Source organism: Diabrotica virgifera, chromosome 1, assembly GCF_917563875.1.
Source record: "Diabrotica virgifera virgifera chromosome 1, PGI_DIABVI_V3a".
NCBI classification, from domain to species: domain Eukaryota; kingdom Metazoa; phylum Arthropoda; class Insecta; order Coleoptera; family Chrysomelidae; genus Diabrotica; species Diabrotica virgifera.
The window spans coordinates 308,630,045-308,654,941 of NC_065443.1; the positions used below are offsets into that span (position 1 = coordinate 308,630,045).

At 33.5% G+C, this 24,897-nt stretch overlaps 1 protein-coding gene across 3 annotated transcripts in view; it reads right to left on the reverse strand.

The window, feature by feature from the left end:
• Positions 1–8,858: 8,858 nt before the first annotated feature.
• LOC126879219 (uncharacterized) overlaps positions 8,859–24,897 on the reverse strand; it is a 74,653-nt gene continuing 58,614 nt past the window's right edge. For all 3 annotated transcript variants that reach the window (XM_050642276.1, XM_050642274.1, XM_050642273.1), the window contains 4 exons: positions 15,669–15,977; positions 11,708–11,839; positions 11,388–11,583; positions 8,859–9,148 (listed from right to left, as the gene is read on the reverse strand). In XM_050642276.1, coding sequence (XP_050498233.1) covers positions 8,859–9,148; positions 11,388–11,583; positions 11,708–11,839; positions 15,669–15,977 — 927 coding nt within the window. The remainder of the gene's footprint in view (positions 9,149–11,387; positions 11,584–11,707; positions 11,840–15,668; positions 15,978–24,897) is intronic.

The following is a 24,897-nucleotide window of genomic DNA, read 5'->3' on the forward strand; positions in this document are numbered from 1 at the left end:
TTTGTCGTTTATTATTTTTTGATACAAGATTAACCTAGGAAGAGTTCATCAAACAACAGAGTTAAACAGGAGAATAGGCAAATGAATATAGAACTGGAAATTATGACTCTTTATAATAAAATTGCAAATTTAGGAAAAAACATCACTATATCATGGATAAAGGGACACGCAGGCATTAGGGGTAACGAAATAGTAGACAGGCTAGCCAAATCCGCCCTAGAAATAGGCGAAGAACTTCCCATGAACTTACAACCCATTTCGGATATTGACATTATTAGCAGACGACACCAAAAAGAAAATTGGTAAAGGTATTATCGAAACACGAGAACTGGTAGTAATTACAAACAAATGCAGCCTGAAGTTCCCATAAAAAGTTGGTTTCATTCTGTATCAAATCGCCATTTCATAAGAGTTATAAATAGATTAAGATGTAATCATGCTCTTACCCCCCTTCATATGTACAGTTTGGGTCCCACAGAGTCACCTAACTGTGAGTGTGGAATAGAAGGTGATCTACTACATATTCTCCTCGAATGTTCACATCAATCAGTAAATATAAACAAATTTTATGATAATCTTAATATATTAAAAATTCCACTTCCCGTTTACCTGAACAATTTGATATTTTCTGAAGATATTAATACATTTAAAACAAAAAGATAAAGTTAAATCAACCTATGCATTCTCTGAAGAACCTCTAACAAGGGGTGAAATCGTCGATAAGAGTGCTGGTTGCGCTCTCTAATCTAAGTAAAAATTAAGACATTTTTGGCTTCGCATTGCAACTGAATAAAAATGATACATTTTTACATTTAAAACAATTTATGAACATATCAAAAACTGTAAATATAGATTGTAGCAATAAAATTTACCCTGTATTTAAGTAATTTCGTTAAAACAAAGCAGGCATGTTTGTTAAAACCAAACAAACATGTTTGTTTTGTTATTTTTTTTTAAACCCTGTAGATTTAAGTAATTATTGTATATTATAATTGAAAAAAGAAAAGAACAAGAAAAAAAAAAAAAAAGAAAAAAAACCAAGATGTAAACCTCCGAGATGTTGAATCGGGTTTATGTCTTAGCGGAGTAAAAAAACAATTAATAAAAAATATTTACAACCAAAACAGTGTATTATTTAGATAATAATTGTAATATGTTTGTTATGTATTTAGAGTTAGAAATACAGAAAAAATTCCTCTGATTGAAAAAAGTTTGTTTTTAAAATAACAAAATGTCTGGCTAATTGGCTCGGCCAAGGCCATCAAATTCACACAAAAAAAAATAGGCAAACAGTTAACAATTTTTTCAAGATAGGCAACAGTATTCGCTTCGTGCTTGACCATGGTGGGATACACGAATCGATGCCAGCATCCGTAGAGGCGAAATATGACAATCTTGGCGAATTTTTGTAATGTCAGTGTAATTATGTTCGTTCGCGGACCCTGTCGGTGACTTTGAGTCAACGACAACGCATGCTCACTTTAATTCCATATTATATTTATTTAATATATTACACAGCCCAACAAAAAAAAAATTTTCCACCTACCTCTACCGAAAGTATACTTTTCCGGACCTGATTGTAGGGAGCAAAGTTGAACTTTTCCTAGGAAAAGTAAAAGTGACGTCATGGTATTTCATTCATGAAATATTGGCGAGGAACCGCAAAGTGGGCGACGCCTGGTGGCAAATTTGAAAAGCATCAACTCAAGGAAAACATTGACTTTGCCATTAATTTGTGTACATATTTGCGGTCAGTTTATGTTGTAATTAACAATAATTTCGACTTAAAAAAAACTATTGCAGTGTTCCTCAGTATTCATTCCTATTATACTCTACGTAATGACCTAAATTAACCAATGCCAAATCACACATTTTGTTAATTTAATGTTAGTATTAAACGTAGTATTTTTTAATGTTTAAGCGACTGCAAAATTAAATAAATAAATAAAATGTATATATTCTGTACAAAGGATGTACATTGATATGCAAAATATCCCGACCACCTCGTAATTTCCAGAACATAATTATCATAAAATAAATTCACCTACTTAGGTTCCAAGTTTCCAGTTTTTATTTAATTAAAAATTGTTATCTGTTGGTGTAAAATAAACTGTAGTGCAATTCTTAATTAAATTAAAAACAAAATTAGAAATCCTAAGATAGATTACTAATTTTTAGAACGCTGTATGATTATCGGGGGGCCAGATTTTTTTTATGAAAAAAAAGGTAAAAACAAATCAGTAGTTAGCATCAAATTTTAATGAATGCATACAGATTAAACATAATTTTGAGTCGTCTTTAACTTATAAGATGTCTTAGTTGCAAAACTTAGTGGTTACTTTGGCAAAACACTCCTGTAAATGATTTTAATTTAACGTTTTAGAACTGTGAATTCAAATGACAAAATGAATTGTTTTCCTAGAGTTGTCGTCCATCTTTGAAATTTTGAGCGCCCTCTGTTGGAATTTAATTTTGCGAATAACTTATTGACGCCCTGTAGGTACAATATCTATTTTCTATTACGTAAGTATCTATACATTTTAACGTTTATTTATAAAACACCCTATATTTTGCAGAATGGTAAAAAACAGTAAATTGATATTTTGATTTAACAATGTTTACATTAACAATTTGACTTATATTTGACAGTTGACAGTTATATTGTACCTACTTGTTAGTTTTAGTTTTAATAAATTTTGTTGGTTAGTTACATAAATAAATTAAGTAAAAATGAAAAAATTACTTGTTATTTGAGGAAGGTGGAAAAACCATATGTATAACATGGGAGTAAAGTGCCTTTTCCTCCCTTGAATGATTACTGCCCTCCGCTATGCGTCGGGCAGTAAACTTCATTCTCGGGAGGAAAAGAAGCACTTTTCTCCCTTGTTATATAAATAGCTATTGTCTTGCTGCCGAAAAAAAAATCAACTGATTTTGGTTAATTCATCTGTATTGATCCCAAAAATACAAACCTTTTCTTTGTATCAGCTCTAGTTTTCGAGATATAACATACTTATCAAATACTTAAATATTCTTACATTTCTGTATATTCCACCACTATAATTGCAATATGTTTAAAAACAAACAACAAATTCTAAGACAAATGGGCAAATTAACAAAAGGGCATATCAAGCTTATTTTGGTGTTCATTTAGGAGATCAAGATAAATTCTGAGCTCCACATGTAGTGTGCAAAACTTGTATTGAAAACTTGCGACCGTGGACGTAAGGACAACGAAAATGTTTAAATTTGGTTTTCCAATGGTATGGAGGGAACCAAAAAATCATTTTGAAGATTGCTATTTCTGTCTTGTGAATATAAAGGGCATTAATCGTAACAATCGACATACGTGAACATATCCTAACCTGGATTCAGCAATAAGACCAATTCCACATCAGCTTGAGCAGATACCCATTCCAATATCTACCTATGTTACCAGAGGATAATGCCGAAACGTTATTTGACGAACTACAGACTAATACATTTGAGAAAGACGACAGTGATTTTGAAGGGGATTCAACACGTCCTGAGCGCTTTACTCAGGAAGAGCTAAGCGATCTTATCAGAAATTTGAACCTTCCAAAGGATTCTTCCGAGTTGCTTACCTCCAGACTAAAAGAAAATAATGTTCTTCACCCAGACACCAAAATTACATACTACCGTAATAGAGATAAAAGATATTTTGCCTTTTTTTATCAGCAAGATGATATGGTTTCTTATAAAAATATTAAAGGACTCTTAGAAAAAATGGGTGTATCGGAGTATACACCAGATCACTGGCGTCTTTTTATCGACAGTTCCAAACGAAGTTTAAAGTGTGTACTTCTACATAATGGCAACAAATATGGAAGTATACTAATTGGGCATTACAGTGGAATAAATGCTCAACCATTTTAACAAACACGGTTGTCATATGAGTATTAAAATTAATTACCTCCACAGCCACTTAAACCGTTTCCCAGAAAATCTTCACCAAGATATCAAAACGATGGAAGAGGGGTATCAGGGAGATGGGCTATCTATCACATGATGGCGGATTACTGCTGGAGTCATCAAAGGGACCGTCATTTTAAAGCCTTTGCAAGAAAATCATATAAAAGGAAGTTTTTAGGTGACGCCGAATAACACATTTTTGTTGCCACGCTGCCGGTTAGGTTAGATGAAAAGTTAAGTTTTTTGGCAGATATGTGTGATGATTTTTGTAAGTACAATTTTGTACAATGAATATCTTACTCTTTTTGAATACTTAATTAATGCATTATTTCTAGGGAAAAAATCTTTCATATTTTGTGAACATCTTTTATTTTTACTATTTGTAAATTTGATACTGTTTTTTATCTTAAAACATTTAAATTAATCTTTAACGTTGTGGCTGAAGTAATATTACAACTAGGTTGCATTGACAGTTCTTGATGTCATTTCGGGTTGCTCTTGAATTCACTTGTCAGTTGGCCATTGAAATCCAATATGTGAGGTTTTCTCCAAAAAAAGTTCCAACCACGTGGGGAGAGTCCTGTGTTGCCCTGGGTAACATCCAGGTTTATCTATAACATCCGATGAATTTTATATAAATATGTAAAATATCTTTATTATTTACATTTAAAGGGTTTTTACCCTATACATTTTGGTGGCTCAGGCATGCAAATTTTGTAAGTATGACCTCTTGTTCTTGAAAACCTCTGTCAATTTTAACTTTTATCTCATTTAATTAGGTTATACTTAATTTTAGGGCTTTTAAACACTGATGATGGATTCCTTAATCCGAAAACGTTTTGTATTGTGACCCTTATTTAGGGTATTTTAATATATACCTTTTACAAGAAACTTGGTATTTTTATCTTACTCTTTATTCGTAATTGGTTTATTTCATGGGTAGCAGCACTACATATATGTAGGTAGTGCTGCGTTAAATTACCCTATATGTTAGAAATGTGATCTGTTGTCGTATTTTCTGAAAACGATCTGATGGAGCAAATCTGGTGGCATTTTTGGATTCAGCAGACCCAAATTACCTAGAAACAGTAAAAAAATTTCCGGCAGCAAACTGTGTGTTTACCAGTGTTATCATTTATTGATGAATATACCACTATATTAATAATTAATAGTAAATATCATCATCATCATGGCATCTACACTCCTAGCGGAGTGATTGCCGCCCTCTTTGGGCTCTTCCGATTCGTTTGTCGCGGTGAATCAATCCGCATTAACATTTTCGTTTTACAATTGGTTGTGTGACTTGACATCTTCTACAATTTTTTTCATTCGTTCCTGTTTTAGCTTATGGTTACCCATTCTCTGACTCTCATCTTCTTAAGGGGTCATATACGTTTCTCGAGCTTAAAAAATAGTTTAAATGTAATGATAAATTGTACGAAAACTATTGGGCTAATTGATTTCATTTTTTTTAATTTTAAAGGTGGACTCTTAAGGAGCATAAAACATATGTTAAAAGTTAAAAAAATAATTAAAAACATGGCGGCCGCGTCCAGTGGCGTAGAACGTGTTTTTTTTTCAGGTCAAACGGTGGGCATGATTCAGCTCGTAATATTTATTTGAAACAAAAATTGTTTATTTGTTATCATTTTTTAGAGTCATAGTTCTCGTGTGACGGTCGAAATTTAAAAAAAGGCCGTAATTTTCACCAAAAGAATTGTCTATTTTTTAATTGATATTCGAAAATGGTTAAATTTATTCAAAAAAGCTCTCGTCGCACGATAGTGAATCTAATTTAGAATATGTGTGCCAAAAATGAAGTTAATCGGACGAACGGTTAAGCAGCTATCATGCCCACCGTTATGAAAAATGATATTTCGATAAAAACGTGTTTAAAGTTTTGCAAGACCTGCGGAGCGACCCAACTAGTTCCGTTTAAAGCAGCTGTAACTTCGTCAATAATTCGAATATCGAACTCGTTCTGGTCTTAAAATGTTTTTAAGAGATGTACCTTTTAAAATAAGCAAAAAAAATAAAATCGATTTTTTGAAGCCGAGAAACGTATATGACCCCTTAAGGTCCTCGACTATCTGGTTATCCCATCTAGTTGTGGGTCTTCCTCGTGGTCTGCCTGATGCAGGTCTCCATTTGGAAATTTTCTGCGAAACGGCTTCTGGATTTCTCCTTTCTATATGTCAGGAGCGTCATTTGAAATTTTGTTAGGGGGGGGCAAGCATTGTATATACAATACATTTATATGCAAACATAATACAAAATTGATCTATTTTTTGTAAATTTCAGTAATTTTCAGGGCCAGGGGGGGGCAAATGCCCCCCCTGCCCCCTATCAAATGACGCCCCTGCTATATGTCCCATACATCCGAGTCTCTGTGCCTTGATAAATCTGACGATGGCTTCTCCTTTCAGAAGTCCTCTTACTTCGTGGTCCATGAGTTTTCTAAATTCATTACCTAAGTTTAGTGGGTCAGCTATCCTCCGAATTATTTTCCTCTCTAGGATCCTCAATCTTTCTTCCTCTTTCTGGGTCAGACACGTTACTTCAGCACCACCTGTGATTACTGGTCTAATTGCTGCTTTATAAATTTTCAGTTTTGTATTCTGAGTAAGTTTCTTATCTTTGAGGAAGCAATTGTATTTCCAGTAGGCTCTGTTTCCTGTCTGGATTCTTTCACTGATTACGATGCTTCTATCATTAGTTCCATTAACTGAGACTCCAAGATATTTAAAGTGTTCTACCTTTTCAAACTCATCTTCACCAATATTTAAACTTATCACATTAACTGGATTTTTTCTTGAGCATATTAGGTATTTTGTTTTGTTTTGATTTATTTCTAAACCCCTTTTGGATGCTTCCTTGCATAACTTTGTAAATTCTTCCTTTAAACTGTTCAGGTTTCTGCTAATTAATGATATGTCGTCAGCATACGCCACAAGTTGCGACGTCGATGTTATAATTGTACCTTTTATTTCTGTAGCTCTTATTGTTCCTTCTATTGCGACATTAAATAATGACGTTGATAAAGAGTACTCCACTGACCTTGTCGTACTCCACTTGCTATTTCTATATTTTTGGCGATACCGCGTTATCTATAATTATTGCTGCAGTCGATCCTTCCATTGTCATTTTGGTAAGTTTTATAAGTTTCATTGGTATATCTAGGTTTTTATGCCTTCTATTAGGTCGGGTCTTGTTAAGCTGTCAAAGGCTTGCTTGAAATGTATGAAAAGGATGTGTAAGTTGATATCATGTTCTAATTCTAATTCACTGTGTCATTAATTCTACGCACCATCGCAAATGCCCCGTGGTACATTTCCAACCAAACCCTTCATACAGACCTAAACATCCCGTTAGTCAGCACAGTAATTCAAGAAAGAGCCAACAGACACCACGAGAAATTGGAGGGCCATCCCAACCAATTAATATTACCATTACTGGAGCGGCCGTGGGTAACGGCATAAACGCTGGCCTCATACGCCAGTAGACGTGGGTTCGATCCCTGCCAAAGACAAACCATTTTCATTTCCAATAATGACACGAGCCGTCTCACCGTGCCTCGGAGAGTACGTTAAGCCGTCGGTCCCCCTGGGCTAGTGTACATCGACACTAGTTACTTGAAACAGGGTTAAAGATGTAATTGGCGCTGGAACTATCCGAAAGGATCTCCCCAGCAAAAATGCCATACGATATTATTATTATTACTGCAGCCACGAAACAACAAAAGATTGCGAAGATTATGGCCCATAGATCTTCGCTGAAACTGAGGTGAAACCGATGGGTGATGTACCTCATAACGCCATTTTAGTGTACAATACTACATTGATATAAGTTATTGTACTTGTTATCAAATTAACTCATAGAATATGTAATTCTGATTGTTAATAAATGCTTACAAAAAAAATTTTCGTAACATTTTTCAATTGACTGATTATGTGAACTGCATCTATTGTTGACCTTACCTCTCTAAATCCGTGCTGGTAGCATTGTTTATATAGGGATAGTTGGTCAGCCCAATAGGAAAATTTGTTTGATTCAAATTGAGACAGTCACCAGATGTCCCCACAATTTCTGTCAGATTCGCAACGTCAAAATGCATAGACACCAAGTTGGATACGATCCTATTCATAACACCCCAACTCGCATACATATTAAGAAAAATAAATATATATGGAAGAATATATTTAGAAATTGAATTAATGATGTCATGCTATTATAAATATATAATGTATAGTAGCATGACATCATCAATTCAATTTCTAAATATACTCTTCTATTATATATATTTATTTTTCTTAATATGCATGCGAGTTGGGATGTTATGAAGAGGACCGTATCCAACTTGGTGTCTTAGCATTTTGACGTTGCGATCCTGACAGAAATTGTGGGGACATCTGGTGACTGTCTCAATTTGAATCAAACATATTTACCTATTGGGCTGACCAACTATCTCCCTATATAAAAAATGCTGGTAGTCTCCTATTTGGTTCCAATATATTTTGAGTAATTTCAAAATAGTAAATATACCTTGTATATTTATCTGTCAACGGTATTATTTATATTATTTTAAAGTGCGCATGCTCCGCTTGTCGTGGACTAGTACCTGACTGTCTCCGCTAACACACTTATTGTTTGTATAACAAATTTTATCAAAAATGGTAAGTAAATATTACACATTAACGTCAAATATGTCATATATGTATCATTATATGTTTAACGTCAAATTGAGGTCGGCAAAAAAATGCCCGGCGACTACGCTAGGTGTCGCATCAGTCATTCACGGGTAGTTCTCTACCATGGGCAATAGAAACAATAACGTCAAAAGACTTCATCACGTCTGACAGGTGACGATTAAAATTAACATATTTTTCAACATAGGCAACTGAAAGGTATAGCAGTAGATATTTAGTTTAAAATATTTTATTATCATATTTTAATTTATAAAGGTTCAAAATATACTTAATATCTTCGGCCCAAGTCTGCTTAAAGTCTTCGTTGGCTTTTATTATTTTATTGTCTAGGAAATCATCAATTCCTTGGTATGTTGATGTTATTTTTTCTTCCAGAACCCACAGGAAACTTTCAGGAGTTTCGTATGTCTTTAGGGAAGAAAACGAATCTAAATTAATCCTTTGGAAAACAGTTTCCAATTGTAGACTAGACGATTTGGTAAAGTACTTTTGTATATTTTCCATAGTACCTGAAACAAGTTTCCTAGTTACAGAATATCTTGCAAATCAATACATAAGGACAGTGTGGATTCGATCAGCAATATAAAAATCAAATACTATTGCTCAGGTCGCCGCTTCCCAGCACATGCCAAAGCAGGAATCTGCTTAGTACAATTTCTTTGGAGTCGGCGTTAAACTGTACAGCACGACCAAATTCACTTTGTATTCGAGATGTGGATGCGCACTGGTGTTGACGTATGGTTTTTTCAAACTTTTGAAGTTGGCATGAGGGTGAATTTTTACATTCCCTGGCGCATGCGCACACCAACAGTATGGTATTAGTCGCTACATCTTTATGTAGCGCAAATAAGGTGTGCGTGAAAAGAATATATTATTAGTGTTTTTAGTAAATATATTTATTATTGGAGGGATGCAGGTTCTCAACATTCCTCCATGGTGGGGTCTTGAAAGATATCAGTTTCCCTTTCAGTGGTTTGCACTTGCCAAAAGTTCAATGATCCGCTTCCCTTCGATTTGTTCAGTGGAGAAACTTTAATGGACCTCCATAAGTTGCTAATTCTGGCCTGTTGAAATGGTTAAGTAAATAAAACACTCGTTATTTAGATAGACTGTAATGAAATGTGAAAAGGGCAAGAATAGAACATTTAAATGAGTTAACAGCTAGGTACCGTAAAACCGCCACAACACATCTTTCCACACTGTACCGGCTTTTTGGAATTTTGCAGCGTGAAGAATTCTCTTCGAAGAAGCCGGCGTAGGAAAAAAGACCTTTGCGTATGTTCTTAACGAATATTGATAGCTGACTGCCGCTTGTCCCCCGCTAACGCATTCAGTCCAGTGGGTTGGAAAAAGCGGGAACTTAACAAGTTTTTGGAAGTAGTCTACAACATTGTGTAATCAAGTTTTGTATGTTTTTATAGAGGCGGCGCGGAAATTTATTGTTGATGAAATAGAATTTATTTGGTTAAATTGAATTATTTTGTTTGTTTAAATAGAATTTGCTTGGAGACTACAGTTCTCCAACAATTATAATTTTTGTGTCTTTGGATTTGTCTTCCTCTTGGTCTATTAAATCTGTCAGTATGTATGAGAAATCTTGTAACCTGTCAAAGCAAAGGGAGTATAGCTCAGTGGTAGAGCGTGTGACCGGAGATCGAGAGGTACCCGGTTCGAATCCGTATTTTATTTTTTTTATTTTTGGTATTGTTTTAATAAAAATTTTTGGAAAGTAGTAGTAGTTTTGGAAGTTTTATTTTGGATTTTATTTTGTAACGTCTCGCAAAGTAAAATACCTGCACGGTACCAAAATAAAATTCAGAAAATATGGAAAAACCGAACGCCAATAAAAGTGCGCATCCAAATCTCAAATTAATATAAAGTGAATTTGGTCTTGCTATAGGTGCCGTAAGTATATCTAGGAATACTTCTTCTTCTTCTTCTTAAAGTTCCATCTCCTATCGGAGGTTGGATATCATAATGGCTATGGTCACTTTGTTGGCTGCTGCTCCGAATAGTTCTAATGAACTACAGTTAAACCGTTCTCTAAGGTTCCTCAACCAGAAAATGTGTCTTTTTCCATGCTTCTTCTTTCTTGGATCCTTCCTTGCATAATAATTCTCAGCAACTCATATTTTTCTCCTCTGGTTATGTGACCCAAATATTCCAGTTTTCTTGTTTTTATACTGTTCATAATTTCTAACTCCTTATTTAAACATCGTAGCACTTCAACATTGGTAATTCTTTGAACCCATTGAACTTGGGGAACTGAAGGGGAATACTTAACGAGATACAAAACAGATCAGAAGAATTGCCTACATTCAAACTTAGGTATTGCTTATTAAGAAAGATAGTACCTACTAGGTGCTGTTAAAGACTGCTGTAAGAACAAGCTCTGTTACAGTAGATATTTTGTAATTACTGTTGGTTATTAGTTTATACCGTGTTTTGGACATATTTATTCATGAATCATGAATTCCCGTTGACAGTCACCAACCTCCGATGAGGAAAGGACACATGAAGAGGATTTTTGACGGCTGCTGCAGTCATTGCCAAACTCTGCATGAGTATGAGTACTCTGCATGAGTAGACGAAACATCAAAGTCACAATTTCACTTTTCGGTTTATATGTGAATCTGAATGTACTTTCAGCCCTATTTAGTTGTGTATGTATCGTATATGTATATTGAAAGAGACTCGCATCTACCAACTATCCCAGATCTGATAAATGTAGTATCTCTAATTGCTTACCTCTGCTTAGTGGCACTGGATGAGAGTCTTCTTCGGCAAATACTATAGGAGAAATCAACTCGGTTTTTGTTTCGAACTGTCTTGTCAAATTTGTAATTAGATCTTCTATCCTTGATTCTGTTGCTAAATCAGTAATCAATCGGTCTATTTGTTCTAATTCCACGATAAGTAAACTGTATATTTCGTTTAAATGCTCCTGTAAAATAAAAACATTCTTACAGAAACTCATGATACAACACATGAAACTAAGGAAGAACCACGAAAACCATGTGTAGAGTAACCAACTCTTCTTACTAACAGACTTACTACAAAAAACTTACTTTATGAGGTGGTGTAATTGTTCCAAATTTTGTTTTGTTGTCTTCGTGTAGGTATTTGTAATCTTGTTCTAAATTTTCTAGCATCTTGTAGTTTCTAGGATGTCCGAACATTACTTTCAATCTATTATGAATCTATAAAAAATAATATCATGTATCAAACGAGAATCTAAGACAGACAAAATGATCTAAGACAAACGAATGGAGACGCAGATACAATAACGAGTTAGAGAATCCAATGATATTGGTCGAGGAAATGAAGCATTTTGGCTCGCAATTTTTTCGTCCAGCATAGATTTACTTGAAATTTTCACAGAAGGTAGGGAATAGTCCAAGATTCATGTTCTATATCATGGCGCTGTACGCTAACACCTTGGTTGCCATGGTGTTAGCCATGGATGGGGTGGTTGCCATCCCATCTCGGGAGCGGGATTTTTTATTACATTTTAACCATGCAAATCGATGTAAAAAGTAATTCTAAGAAAAAAATGTTTTTACATTTTCTTCGTAAAACTAATATTTTTCGAGTTATTCGCGCTTGAAAGTAACAGTTTTTAGATGAAAAAAATCCACTTTTTTAGAGGATTTTTTGAGAATACCTTTAAAAATATACATTTATTCAAAAAAACTGTAGATATGAAAATTGCATCTTTTAGTAACACAAACTAAATTCTTTTTGGATGATATCTTTAAGACAATAGAAACCGAGATACGGCATGTTAAAAGTTAGCTTTTTTCGTCAAATGCATAATTTGAAATAGTGAAAGTAAAATAACGGAAAAACTTTGCATTTTTCAAGGAAAACTTAAATATTCTTTTTTCAAGTATACAGTTAGGCCTTTCAAAAAATAATAATAAAAAGTTTCTAGTCAGAAAAGTAAGCGACTTATGATTAAAAAAAGGTCGGTACCTGCTTTTCTCTATGAAAAAATCAGTGGAAACAACCCCCTAACTACCCTCCTAATTAAAAATTGGTCTTCACCTTTCTGTAATTCTTTTTATATTTGTATTATCAATACACCCAGGAAGTTTGACCTATTTAAAAGGTCTAGTTTTAGAATAATTGGAGTTTAAAGAAAACTTAATTTTTTGGAATTTCCTATTTTTCACCTTTTACTTCAAAATAGCCACGAAAATACTGGAGATACGAAAAAAATGATAAACTACTAAATTGTAGCTTCTTTAATAACTAAAATTACCTTGTGCACAGATTTTCATTATAGTGAACAGTTAGCGAGATATAGCTGTTTAAAATCTCTATTTACGAGCAAACACCCCCTTATTCGAGCACTTTAAATCCACCCTAATTAAAAACTAAGGGATCTTACGAAATTTAGTTTAGATAGCCTTATAACTCTTCAAAAATCCTACAAAGTCATTTTTGAAAAAACTTTTTATCTTCAAAAATGAAGGAGCTATGTTTTTAAAACGAATTTTTTTTTCGAAAAATTCGGATAGTCAGCTTATGGATAATTTTCAATGTATGTATTTATGTATAATACCACAGAACCGGTTCGTATACTGCAAGATGACTAAAAAACTATTTGTATTTGTATTTGTACATATTTGTAAATTCATATTTTTGTGTAAATAAATGTTTTTGTAATTCTTTAATTCTACTTTTTTTTCTGTATAGATCTATTAAAATATCTACTTATAAAAACTGTAATGTTAATTAAGGGTGGTTTTTAAGGGTTGAAATGTTATGATATTATATCCTAAAGTATAAAACAATCATTATTTACCCAATCAAAACCAAATTTTACCCATATTAAAGTTTACAATGTTTTTATATAATTTTTTACAATAAGGGGTAGTTTACACCCCTAAAAATAATCAACGCCCTTAAGCATGATATAGAATATGAAGTACAGGGTGAGATGATCCTAATCCCAAATTTTTATGCAAATTGATGCAAGCCGAAATTATTCTTTTAGGATAAGTAAATTTTTTATATATAGCTCCAACAAGGGTGGTTTGAAGGGTTGAAATATTATGATAGTATATCTTAAAGCATAAAACAATAATTATGTAACTAATAAGAACCAAATGTTGACAGTATTAAAGTTTAAAATGTTATTTTATAATTTTTTACAATTAGGGGTAGTTTTCACCCTTAAAAAACCAAAAGCGTACAACGGCTCAATATAGAAAATGAACTAGAGGGTAAAATGAGCCTAATCCCAAATGTTTGTACAAATCGATGCTGGACGAAAAAATTGCGAGGTTTTGCCATTTTTTCAGCTTCATTTCCTCGACTATATATGATAATAGGTTTGTTCTAGCAAACCGTCAAACTAGTCAGAAACCGTCAGCAACCGTCAGCAAATAGTTGGTCAGTGAGAGAACATAATACAGTCACCAGTGCTATCCCCTCTACTCGCGCTGGTCGACTATTCGCTGATGGTTTCAAACCGTTTGAAACTGATGCTAGAACAAACCTAATATCAGCAGAAAAAAACAAATGTATGACATCTAAATACCCACTATACGATGTAAAATCGAAATTGATGGGAAAATAATAAAACAGGATGGAAAGTTTAGATATCTGGGAATTGATGTAACCAGTTACGGAGATGTTGAAGAGGAAGTACGACAACAAAGCTTAAAAGCAAGTAAAGCGGCGGGATCTCTTAATGACACAATCTGGAAGAACAAACACTTAAGACAAGACACAAAAGCAAGAATCTATAAAGCAGCAATTAGACCTATATTAACATACACGGCGGAGATAAGACCCGACACATCTAAAACGAGACGACTACTAGAAACAACAGAGATGAAAATACTTTGACGAATATCAGCGAAAAATCTGTTGGATAGGGAGAGAAGCGAAAACATAAGAAGATCATGCAGTGTAGAAGATATAAATGGATGGGTGACAAAACGGAAACAGGAGTGGAACGAACACATTAGTAGAATGTGTAGTGCGCGAGATAAGTCACCAAATGGACGAAGAAGTATTGGCAGACCAAGAAAAAGATGGTGGGATAATTTAAACAATTTAGAAGGCTAATATTGAAGAAGAAACAGGCTTTAAAGCCTACGTACAAAAAGGAGGACGAAGAAGAAGATAATTGTTTAAATTCAATAACTCTTTCATCAAATTTACTGGTAATCTTCCGTTTTTATAAAAATTCGAAATCGTAATTGCCTCTATAAATACAGTATGTCCACGGTTGGGGTGCCCAAGAGGAGAAACTTTTTTATTTTCGATTTTAGCGAAAAATGTCATTCTTCATAAAAAGTTTTGCTTGCTCTAAAACCCCATAAAACGAAATAAAATTTAAGTTTTTCAAATCCTGCTTAATTTTGTAGCCAATTTTATGTAAATCCCTATAAATTTTTGCACTAAGCTCGAAATCGTAACAATAATCTAGTGTTTCCAAGCACAATGTAGCTTAGTAACTGTCAACTCTGATAAATAATTTGCGAATTGTCATTTTTTTCGACAATATTAAGCGTTCCATAAAGAGTTTATCTTGTGATAAATTTCATTATTAGAATTATTGGATTATTAATTATTTAATTATTAAATAATTGGATGGTTCGCGATATTAAATAATTGACACAGAAGCGAAAGGGTTGTTCTCATAAGTTATTATTGTTACAATTTCGAACTAAGTGCAAACATTTATAGGGATTTACATAAAATTGGATACAAAATTAGGCAGGATTTGAAAAACTTGTTTTAGAATAAGCAAAACTTTATATCAAGAATGACATTTTTCGCATTGAAAATAAAAAAGTTTTTCCTCTTGGGCACCCCATCCGTGGACACACTGTATATCCTACAAGTATTCAAAACACTGCTTTTAATATAATAAAATTATCATGACTCTTTTAGACACCACTTATCATGTATAAAACAATATGAGTCACGAGTTATGATATCGTTTGTATGTTATGATCTAAAACTAGAAAACATTTTAAGTTTTTATTTGTTGAAGTACAGTTACGTTACCTCCTTTAATTTTTTGTTAAATTGATCAGCTTGCTCGTTAAGTCGAATATAAACATCGTCAATGCCTAGTTGTAGTCTTTCTAGACATATTCTACAGAATGCATTCTCAAACGATGTAATAAACCTTTCTCTAAAGGTTTCTATATTCTTGAGAATGGCCAGGAAGGACGAAACGTTTTCTATCCAGCTTATCTCACATTGAAGTAAGCATGGTTTATATTTTTGTAGTACTTCCTGCATGCAATCGTCTAAAGTTGGTTGAAGTCTTGAAGGATCCAAGTATTTAATTGGATGTTTATGGTAAAATTCCTAAAATATAATGAATATAATAGAATTTACTATCTTTGATGAGAATTAATCACAATTTCAGTTTAAAATAAGTTTATTTTGAAGTTTCGATTTTCATTTCCAAAATCACTCTCAATATTATACAACAAAAAGCGATGGAACATATACATCACTAAAAAAATGAACGATTTGTTGGAATATAATGACCACCAGTGGAACATTTGTACCGACTTAAAGGTGATGGCTCCCTTACTAGTCCGTTCTTTAACGGTAAAATATTGCAAAATCTCTAAATTTTAAAGAACCGCTTGGATTGACATGAAATTTGGCATACACATAGCTAACAAGTCAAAGAAAAAAAGTGATATTGTGCCGATATGTGCTTTTGCCTTGGGGGTGAATAAATATTCGTCCAAAGAAAGTCAGGAAATGGATAAACTGGCTAATTTTAAGTAACTTTTGTTCCATAGAGTTTTTTCACTAAGTCAATACTTTTCGAGTTATTTGGTAGTGAATATGTTCATTTTTTCAACAAAATAACCACGCTTTTAGACGGGTTTTCGCAAATAACTCAAATAGTAAGTATTTTGTCGAAAAAACATTTTTAGTAAAAATATAGCCTGTAAAAATTTAAAAAAATGGTGTATGTATCACGTCTCTACACCTAGTAGAAGCAGAGTTATAGCTAATGAAAAATAGGTTCATATTCGTCAAATTCCAAATGGAATACTTTAACGTGAAATTACCAAAAATGAAGCACATTTCGGGGAAAACTCATTACAACTTATTTAAAGTGTTTAAAAAAGCTTCATTTTTGTTTTATAAAAAAAATTTCTAGCATCAAAATTAAACAAGTTACGCTCAAAATAAAGTTAGTCCCTTTTGGTTTTGGTAAAAAAATCGAGAAAATCACCCCCTAATTAGTATCTTAAATGAACTTAATCGTTACGACTTCACAAGTTTCTTGACTCGTGTATATATTGTTTATATGATCTGTAAGTTTCATCGGTTCAAAGTCCTTATTATTGAAAGGGCTGTAGTTAAAAGGGGTTGAACGAGTCACTGATCACGAATGTATGCAAAATTAGAAACACAAAATCTAAATCAATTTTTGTCTAACAGAAAAACAAAAAAATACATGATATTCAGAAAAGCAAATCTGACTTTTTTTGTTTTTCGAGATTTTTGGTATATCTAACAATTTTAAAGTTATTTTGAAAAAAAGCATATTTTTCAAAATTTAAATTTTTAAAAATTTTACTTTAAAACCAAATTTTTTCAAAAATAAGCACTTTGAATCGATGAAACTTAGAGATCATGTAGACACAACATAAGTCAAATAATTTGTGGAGCGGTAACGATTAATTTCATTTAAGTTGCTAATTAGAGGGTGGTTTTCCAGATTTTTTTTGCAAAAACAAAAGGGACCAACTTTATTTTGAGCGTAACTTGCTTAAGTTTAATGCTAGAAACTTTTTGTAAAAACAGAAATAAACCTTTTTTTGAACACTTTAAAAAAGTTATAATGGGTTTTCCCCAAAAAGTGCTTAATTTTTTGGATATTTCACGTCGAAATATTCTATTTGAAATTTGGTGAATATGAATCTATTTTTCATTGGCTGTAACTCATCTGGTTCTACGACATCCAGAGACCTAACGCGTACACCATTTTTTTTTACTTTTTTATAAGCTATATTTTTGCTAGGAACGTTTTTTTCGACAAAATACTTACTTTTTGAGTTATTTGCGAAAAACCGTCTAAAAATGTGGTTATTTTGTTGAAAAATGAACACATTCACTCGCAAATAACTCGAAAAGTGTTGACTTCGCGAAAAAGCTCTATAGAACAAAAGTTACTTAAAATTAGTCAGTTTACCCATTTCCGGACTTATTTTGGACATATATTTTTTCACCCCCAAGAGGGGGTGAAAGTCACCCCCAGGGCAAAAGCACACATCGGCACAATATCACTTTTTTTCTTTGACATGTAAGCTGTACGTATGCCAAATTTCATGTCAATCCAAGCGGTTCTTTAAAATTTAGAGCAAAAACCTGCTACCGTGTGTATGATATAGCTTAGGTTGGTTGGCAACACTAGGCGTGAAGGCAGGGATCTCATACAGATCAGCTGTCAACAAGTTGACTAGGTTAGGGTCAGAACATAGATAGGTTAGAGGATGAACACGTTGTAAAGAGATACTGAATAATACTTAATAAAATATAAAAGCTAATGGGTGCGTTCGGACGACCATAGCGGCTGGCTGTCAGCAGAAATCGGCTGAGTGGTTGTATCCAGCCGTGATAGGGAAAGCTTAGTAAATCTCTCAGCGGCTGGCTTCCAGCGGTGACGTCTGACAGCTACTGCTGGCTCAGCTGTCCAGCCGCTGTGGTCGTCCGAACGCACCCAATGTGTGTGTCGTTACATTATGTCAACAATAAACATAATAATACATGGTGTCAGGTTTATAAGAACCCCAAATAAGAATCCAGTTGTAAGAGACCTATAAAATGGAGTCTGCCAAGGCCCCAAAAAGCATTGTGTTTGACCAGCTACCAGTCAAAATTACGAGAAATTTATTAATAGTTTTTCTATTTATTTAACGGCAACTGGCTTGTGCAATAAAGATAATGAAACAAAAATTGCAATTTTCTTGAATTTAGCTGGTGAAGAAGCTCAAGACATTTTCAGGACATTAAAATTTGTTGGTGACGATGGAAAAAATTATAATAAAGTAATACAGGCGTTTGAGGAGTATTGCAAGCCACTTAGGAACGAAACATATGACAGATATAAGTTTTTTAACAGAAGTCAAGGTGAAGACGAAGAATTTGATAGGTTCCTGACAGATATTAAAATGTTAGCAAAGCTGTGTAATTTTGGAACACTAGAAGATTCACTAGTCCGAGATAAAATAGTTAGTGGCATTAGAGACCAGACAATGCAAGAGAGATTATTAAGAGATCCAAATTTGACGTTGACTCAAGCCGAGACTCACTGTAGAACAGCGGAAGCAAGTAAGTTTCAACTGAAGGACCTTAGAAAAGAAATGGAAGTTAACAGTTTAAGAAGTAGAGGAAATAATAGCTTTAAAGATGGTAATATAAGGAATGCAGGTGCAGATAATGGTAATATATCTAACAATCAAGAGTACAATTGTTTCAAATGTGGGAGACGACATGGTCCAAGAAGCTGCCCAGCTTATGGTAAAACATGCAAAAGATGTAATAGACCAAATCATTTCCAGGTAGGATGCAAGTTTTCTAATTTAACTAATGCAGGAGCAACCTACTCTAGGTCTGCTAGTACTAATCAAAAAGTCTACGATGTTACACATGATAGTTATGACACAACTGTAGGTGATAAACCATATATAGACAGTATTTTACTATTAGATAATATAAATTGTAAAAATAATCAAGTCAACTTGTGGACAACTAGAGTTGTTATCAATGATAAAACTATTAGTTTTAAATTAGACACTGGTGCAAATTGTAACTGCTTGCCTTTAAAAAAATTTGAGGGTTTAAATGTAAATGATATTGCAAAAATAACAAAAAATGAATCTCCCTTAATAACATATGGTAACAACAAATTAAATACCATAGGTCAAGTAATATTAAAATGCTTAATAAAAGGTAAATTCTATGATATCAAGTTTGTTTTGGTCGATGTCGACAGTATGCCAATTTTAGGCCTTAATGCATGTGTAAAGTTAGGTTTGATAAAAAAGGTAGATGAGATAAATAATGATAATCAAAGTGAATGCAGTAAGTTTATAACTCATAACAAAGATATTTTTGGAGGCACTGGTAAAGTACCCTTCAAATATAAGATTATTTTAAAAAATAACGCTAATCCGGTAGTAAGTCCTTGTAGAAGGGTACCAGAGACAATAAAACCAAAACTAAAATTAGCCCTTGATGACCTTGAAAATAGGGATATAATAGTTAAAATGGATGAACCGACAGAATGGGTTAATAATCTAGTAATTGTAGAAAAAAATGATGGTAAGTTAAGGTTGTGTTTAGATCCTTTACACCTAAATAAATATGTTTGTTCTGATCAATTCCCTATACCTACCGTAGAAGAGTTAGGGTCAAAGTTAAGGGGAAAGAAAGTCTTCACTGTTTTAGATTTAAAGGAAGGATTTTACCATATTCCGTTGGATCGAGAGAGTACAAAATATTGTACATTTATAACACCATTTGGGAAATATGCCTTTAAAAGACTTCCATTTGGGTTAAATGTCAGCCCAGAAGTCTTCCAAAGAGTGAATCAAAAGATATTTGGGGACTTGCCTGTAGGTATCTATTTTGATGATTTTATTATTCCAGGTGAAAATGAAGCAGAACATGATAAGATTCTTGCTGAAGTAATAGAAAGAGCTAGACAGAATGGCATAAAATTTAATGATAAAAAAGTTCAAAGTAAAAGAGGTTAGTTATGTAGGCCAAATATTTTCTGAAAGTGGAGTTAAACCAGACCCAGAATATGTTCAGGCCATAGTACAGCTTGAGGAACCTAAAAATAAAAATGAACTCTTAAAAATTTTAGGAATGATAAATTATTTAACTAAGTATCTGCCTAATCTTTCAGATATTCTTACACCGCTAAGAAATCTAATAAAAAATAATGTTCAATGGTTATGGACTGATGATCATACAGAGTGTTTGTCAAAAATAAAAAACTTAATAGCTAAAATACCTACTTTACAGATCTTTGATAAAAATTTACCCATAGAGGTTCAAACCGATGCTAGTCAAAATGGTCTTGGTGGATGTTTGTTGCAGAATGGAAAACCAGTAGCATTCTGTTCTCGTAGCTTAACAGAAACAGAGATAAAGTGGGCACAGATAGAGAAAGAATATCTTGCAATATACTTTTGTCTAAGCAAGTTTCATCATTTTATATATGGTAATAGAATTTGTGTAAAAAGTGACCATAAGCCACTTGTAAGCATAGACATAAAAGATATTTGTAAACTTACCAATAGATTACAAAGACTAAAATTAAAATTGCTTAAATATAACTACATAATAACCTACTTGCCTGGAAAATATATGTACATAGCAGATTTACTTTCCAGGTTTTTCGTTAAAAATAAAGTAAAAGACGATCCAGACATGTTAGACATTGTTCACTCCGTAGAAATTGAATTACCTATTTCCCAAGCGAGGATGAGTGAACTAAAAGATGCAACAGGTGAAGACGTAAATTTAAAGCAAGTAATAGCTTATTGTGAGAATGGATGGCCAGAAAAGGTGAAAATAAGTCCAGAACTTGGAGTGTATTACAAAATCAGGAATAACTTGCATGTACCTGGTAATCTTCTATATAATAATTTTAAACTGGTTGTACCATTTAAGTTAAGATCTCTAATGTTAACAAAATTACATGTAGGACATTTTGGTATAGAAAAGACCAAATCTAGAGCTAGAAAAATATTTTATTGGCCGCAGCTAGCTTCTGATGTAGAACAATTTGTTTCTAAATGCAAAACTTGCCTAAAATATAGTCGCAACATGCAAAAAGAACCATTATTGCAACATGAAAGACCAGACATACCGTTTGCAAAAGTAGCTGCAGATATATTTAACTATGCAGGCCATGATTATTTAACTGTTGTCGACTACTACAGCAATTGGCTTGAATTAATTCCATTGGAATGTAAAACAGCCAAGGAAGTAAGTGATAAACTCAGAAATCTGTTCTCAACTCATGGCATTCCTAGCAGTCTTGTTGCAGATAATATGCCATTTGGCAGCTGTGAGTTTAGAAAATTTTGTGAAAGTTGGAATATAAACCTAATCACCTCTAGTCCGTTATATCCAAGGTCCAATGGACTGGCCGAACGAGCTGTAGGAATCTGTAAGGGCATATTAAAAAAATGTAATGACTCTGGTAATGATGTGCAGCTGGCACTCTTAGAATATAGGACCTCGCCGTTATCAGGACTAAATATTTCTCCATCAGAATTGTTGAATAATAGACTGTTAAGAACAACATTACCAGTATGCAGTAAAATTTTAGAAGAGAAACCTACAGTGGAAAAAAATGAAATAAGAAAAAAGAGGGCAGAGAGGAAATATTATCATGATAGACAGGCAAAGGAAAGAGATGGGTTTTATAAGAGACAAAGTGTAATGCTTAAGAAAGACAAGGTCTGGGTGCCTGCAGAAATTGTAGACACACATGAGAGTCCCAGGTCCTATATTGTAAAGGATTTTGAAAATAACGTATATAGAAGAAACTCATCATTTATAAAATCTTCTCCACATCCTTTTAATACTCATACTGAATTTCATCCTAGTTTAGAATTACCTCCTAGAGAACCTTCTAATCAATCTTCTAAAAATATATCTAATACATCACCAGACAAACTTGATAACAATTTCCATAATAATATTAACAGTTCAAGTGATAGTAGTGAAAATGATATTCCACTTCAAACAAGATCAGGTAGGAGAATAATCAAGCCTTCTAGATTTAGGGAGTAAAAAGGGAGATGTATGATATAGCTTAGGTTGGTTGGCAACACTAGGCGTGAAGGCAGGGATCTCATACAGATCAGCTGTCAACAAGTTGACTAGGTTAGGGTTAGAACATAGATAGGTTAGAGGATGAACACGTTGTAAAGAGATACTGAATAATACTTAATAAAATATAAAAGCTAATGTGTGTGTCGTTACATGTCAACAATAAACATAATAATACACCGTGGCTCCCTGGCTGCTACAGCACTAATTGTTTGTTTTTTAACCAAGAGGAGTGATTCAAATTTACCGCGCTGTATTCCTTGTTTGTAATTGGTCCAACCGCAGGCAAGTTTACTCCACTGTTATAAAATTTTGACACTAATGACATTTATCAAATTTTGACACTAGTGACATTTCATAGGTTAATTAATTTATATCGGCGATTTTTGTGTTTTCTGTGTTATTCCTTTAATTCTTAGATTGTTGGTCTACATTTATATAAAAAGCAGTTGTTTTTGGTACTCTTTAGCGACGTATTAATATAATATATTATTTATGGATTACCGTCGAGGGCCGACTAGATCAACCAAAAAAGAAGATGTATTTGGTTATTATTCTAGTGACTTTCTTAGGTGTGAATCTGTCTTTTTAGTTTACTCCTCCTGGTTAAAAAATAAACATAGTGCAATGAAAGATTATTTTATAGGACCAGGACCTTACGAAAAACTAAGAGGACAAAAAATAATGACGAAAATAGGGTTTTCGCGGAAGTCACTAATCAAAGTCAAAGAGCAGATCACCAAATAGATGGGAAGATAGGGTTTAAGAAAATCTTCAAAAAGTTGGTGTACGAGACGAAAGGATACCCAGTTAATGTAAGCAAAAAATTTATCAGTCGATGCTGCTGTGGAAATGGATCAGGGAACGGAATAAACTGGGGGATCGGAACAAGGTTGATCTTGTGTAGGTACCAGAGTATCAGGGTAACAAAAAAGCAGATCAAATTGCTAAAAGGATCAAACGAATCAAGTCTACCAGCTTTGACTCATGGTGTGCCAAACGCTGCAGTATATAGAGCTGTAGAGGATTGGACCTAGAAAGTAGGTAATGTGATATTGTAGGAAAATCCCAAAACGAACACATGGGAAAATCTTCATTGGTGGACAATCTACAGAGGAACTGCTCTATATGGGCAGGAATAAACTGAGAACATATTAACCATGCATACAGCACTAAGACAATTCCTAAATAAAATTGGCATTTACAATGGAAACCTTCACTGCAGACCCTACGATAATGAACAGGAAATTGTAAAACAAATACTTTGCGATTGCGAGACGCTGGACCGCAAAAGACAAAAACTATATAGACAACCAAGAGGAAACCCTGGTACATTTAGGACACATCGAGCAAAAGACATGTACAAAAAATCTATACTGGGCGAAGGGAACAACAATGGGCAGCAAACATAATAAACTTCTGCTTCAGTGATGACAGAGATCTTTTGCACCAGGACACAAAGAAGAAAAAAACAAATAGAATGAAAGAGGACAAGGACAGGACAATGGAACAGAATAAAATATATAGGTAATCTACTTCAATGGCAATTCAGTTTAATTTGTACCTGCATTTGTAATGTAAACCCTAGGATTTTTAGTAGCGGTGGACAATTTTCTACTTTTTCTGTTATCTACTCATAATTTAACAACTGCTGTATGTAAGGCCATTTTCAGTGTCATCAAATATGCTGATGATATACTAGAATTTAAGCAAAATAAAAAAGAAGAAAAATAACGTCATAATTTAGTATGACAATTTTTGTCAATTATTTGTCACAATTTGTCCCTATCCAGTTTACAAAATGTCAGAATCGTAAAAAGCAAAAGACCTGTACAAAAAGTGTACACTGGGTGAAAGGAACAACAATGGGCAGCAAACACAATAAACTTCAGCTTCAGTGATGACAGAGATCTTTTGGACCAGGGCACAAAGAAGAAAAAAAGCAAATAGAATGAAAGAGGACAATGACAGGACAATTGAACAGAATAAAATATATAGGTAATCTACTTCAATGGCAATTCAGTTTAATTTGTACCTGCATTTGTAATGTAAACCCTAGGATTTTTAGTAGCGGTGGACAATTTTCTACTTTTTCTGTTATCTACTCATAATTCAACAACTGCTGTATGTAAGGCCATTTTCAGTGTCATCAAATATGCTGATCTCACCGGAGGGACCGCAGACGTTCGGAAACAATTAGCGTCTCTTTGCAAAGACAATGACGTCGACTTTGCAAAGTAAGAAGACACTTACTCAACACACACACTACACATTACTCCCCTGACTTAGTGATAAGTTATACAATTACGTGGCTAAAGGTTCTAGTTCTAAAACCAAAGCCAAAATCAGAGAAAAAAAAATATGCTGATGATATACTAGAATTCAAGCAAAATAAAAAAGAAGA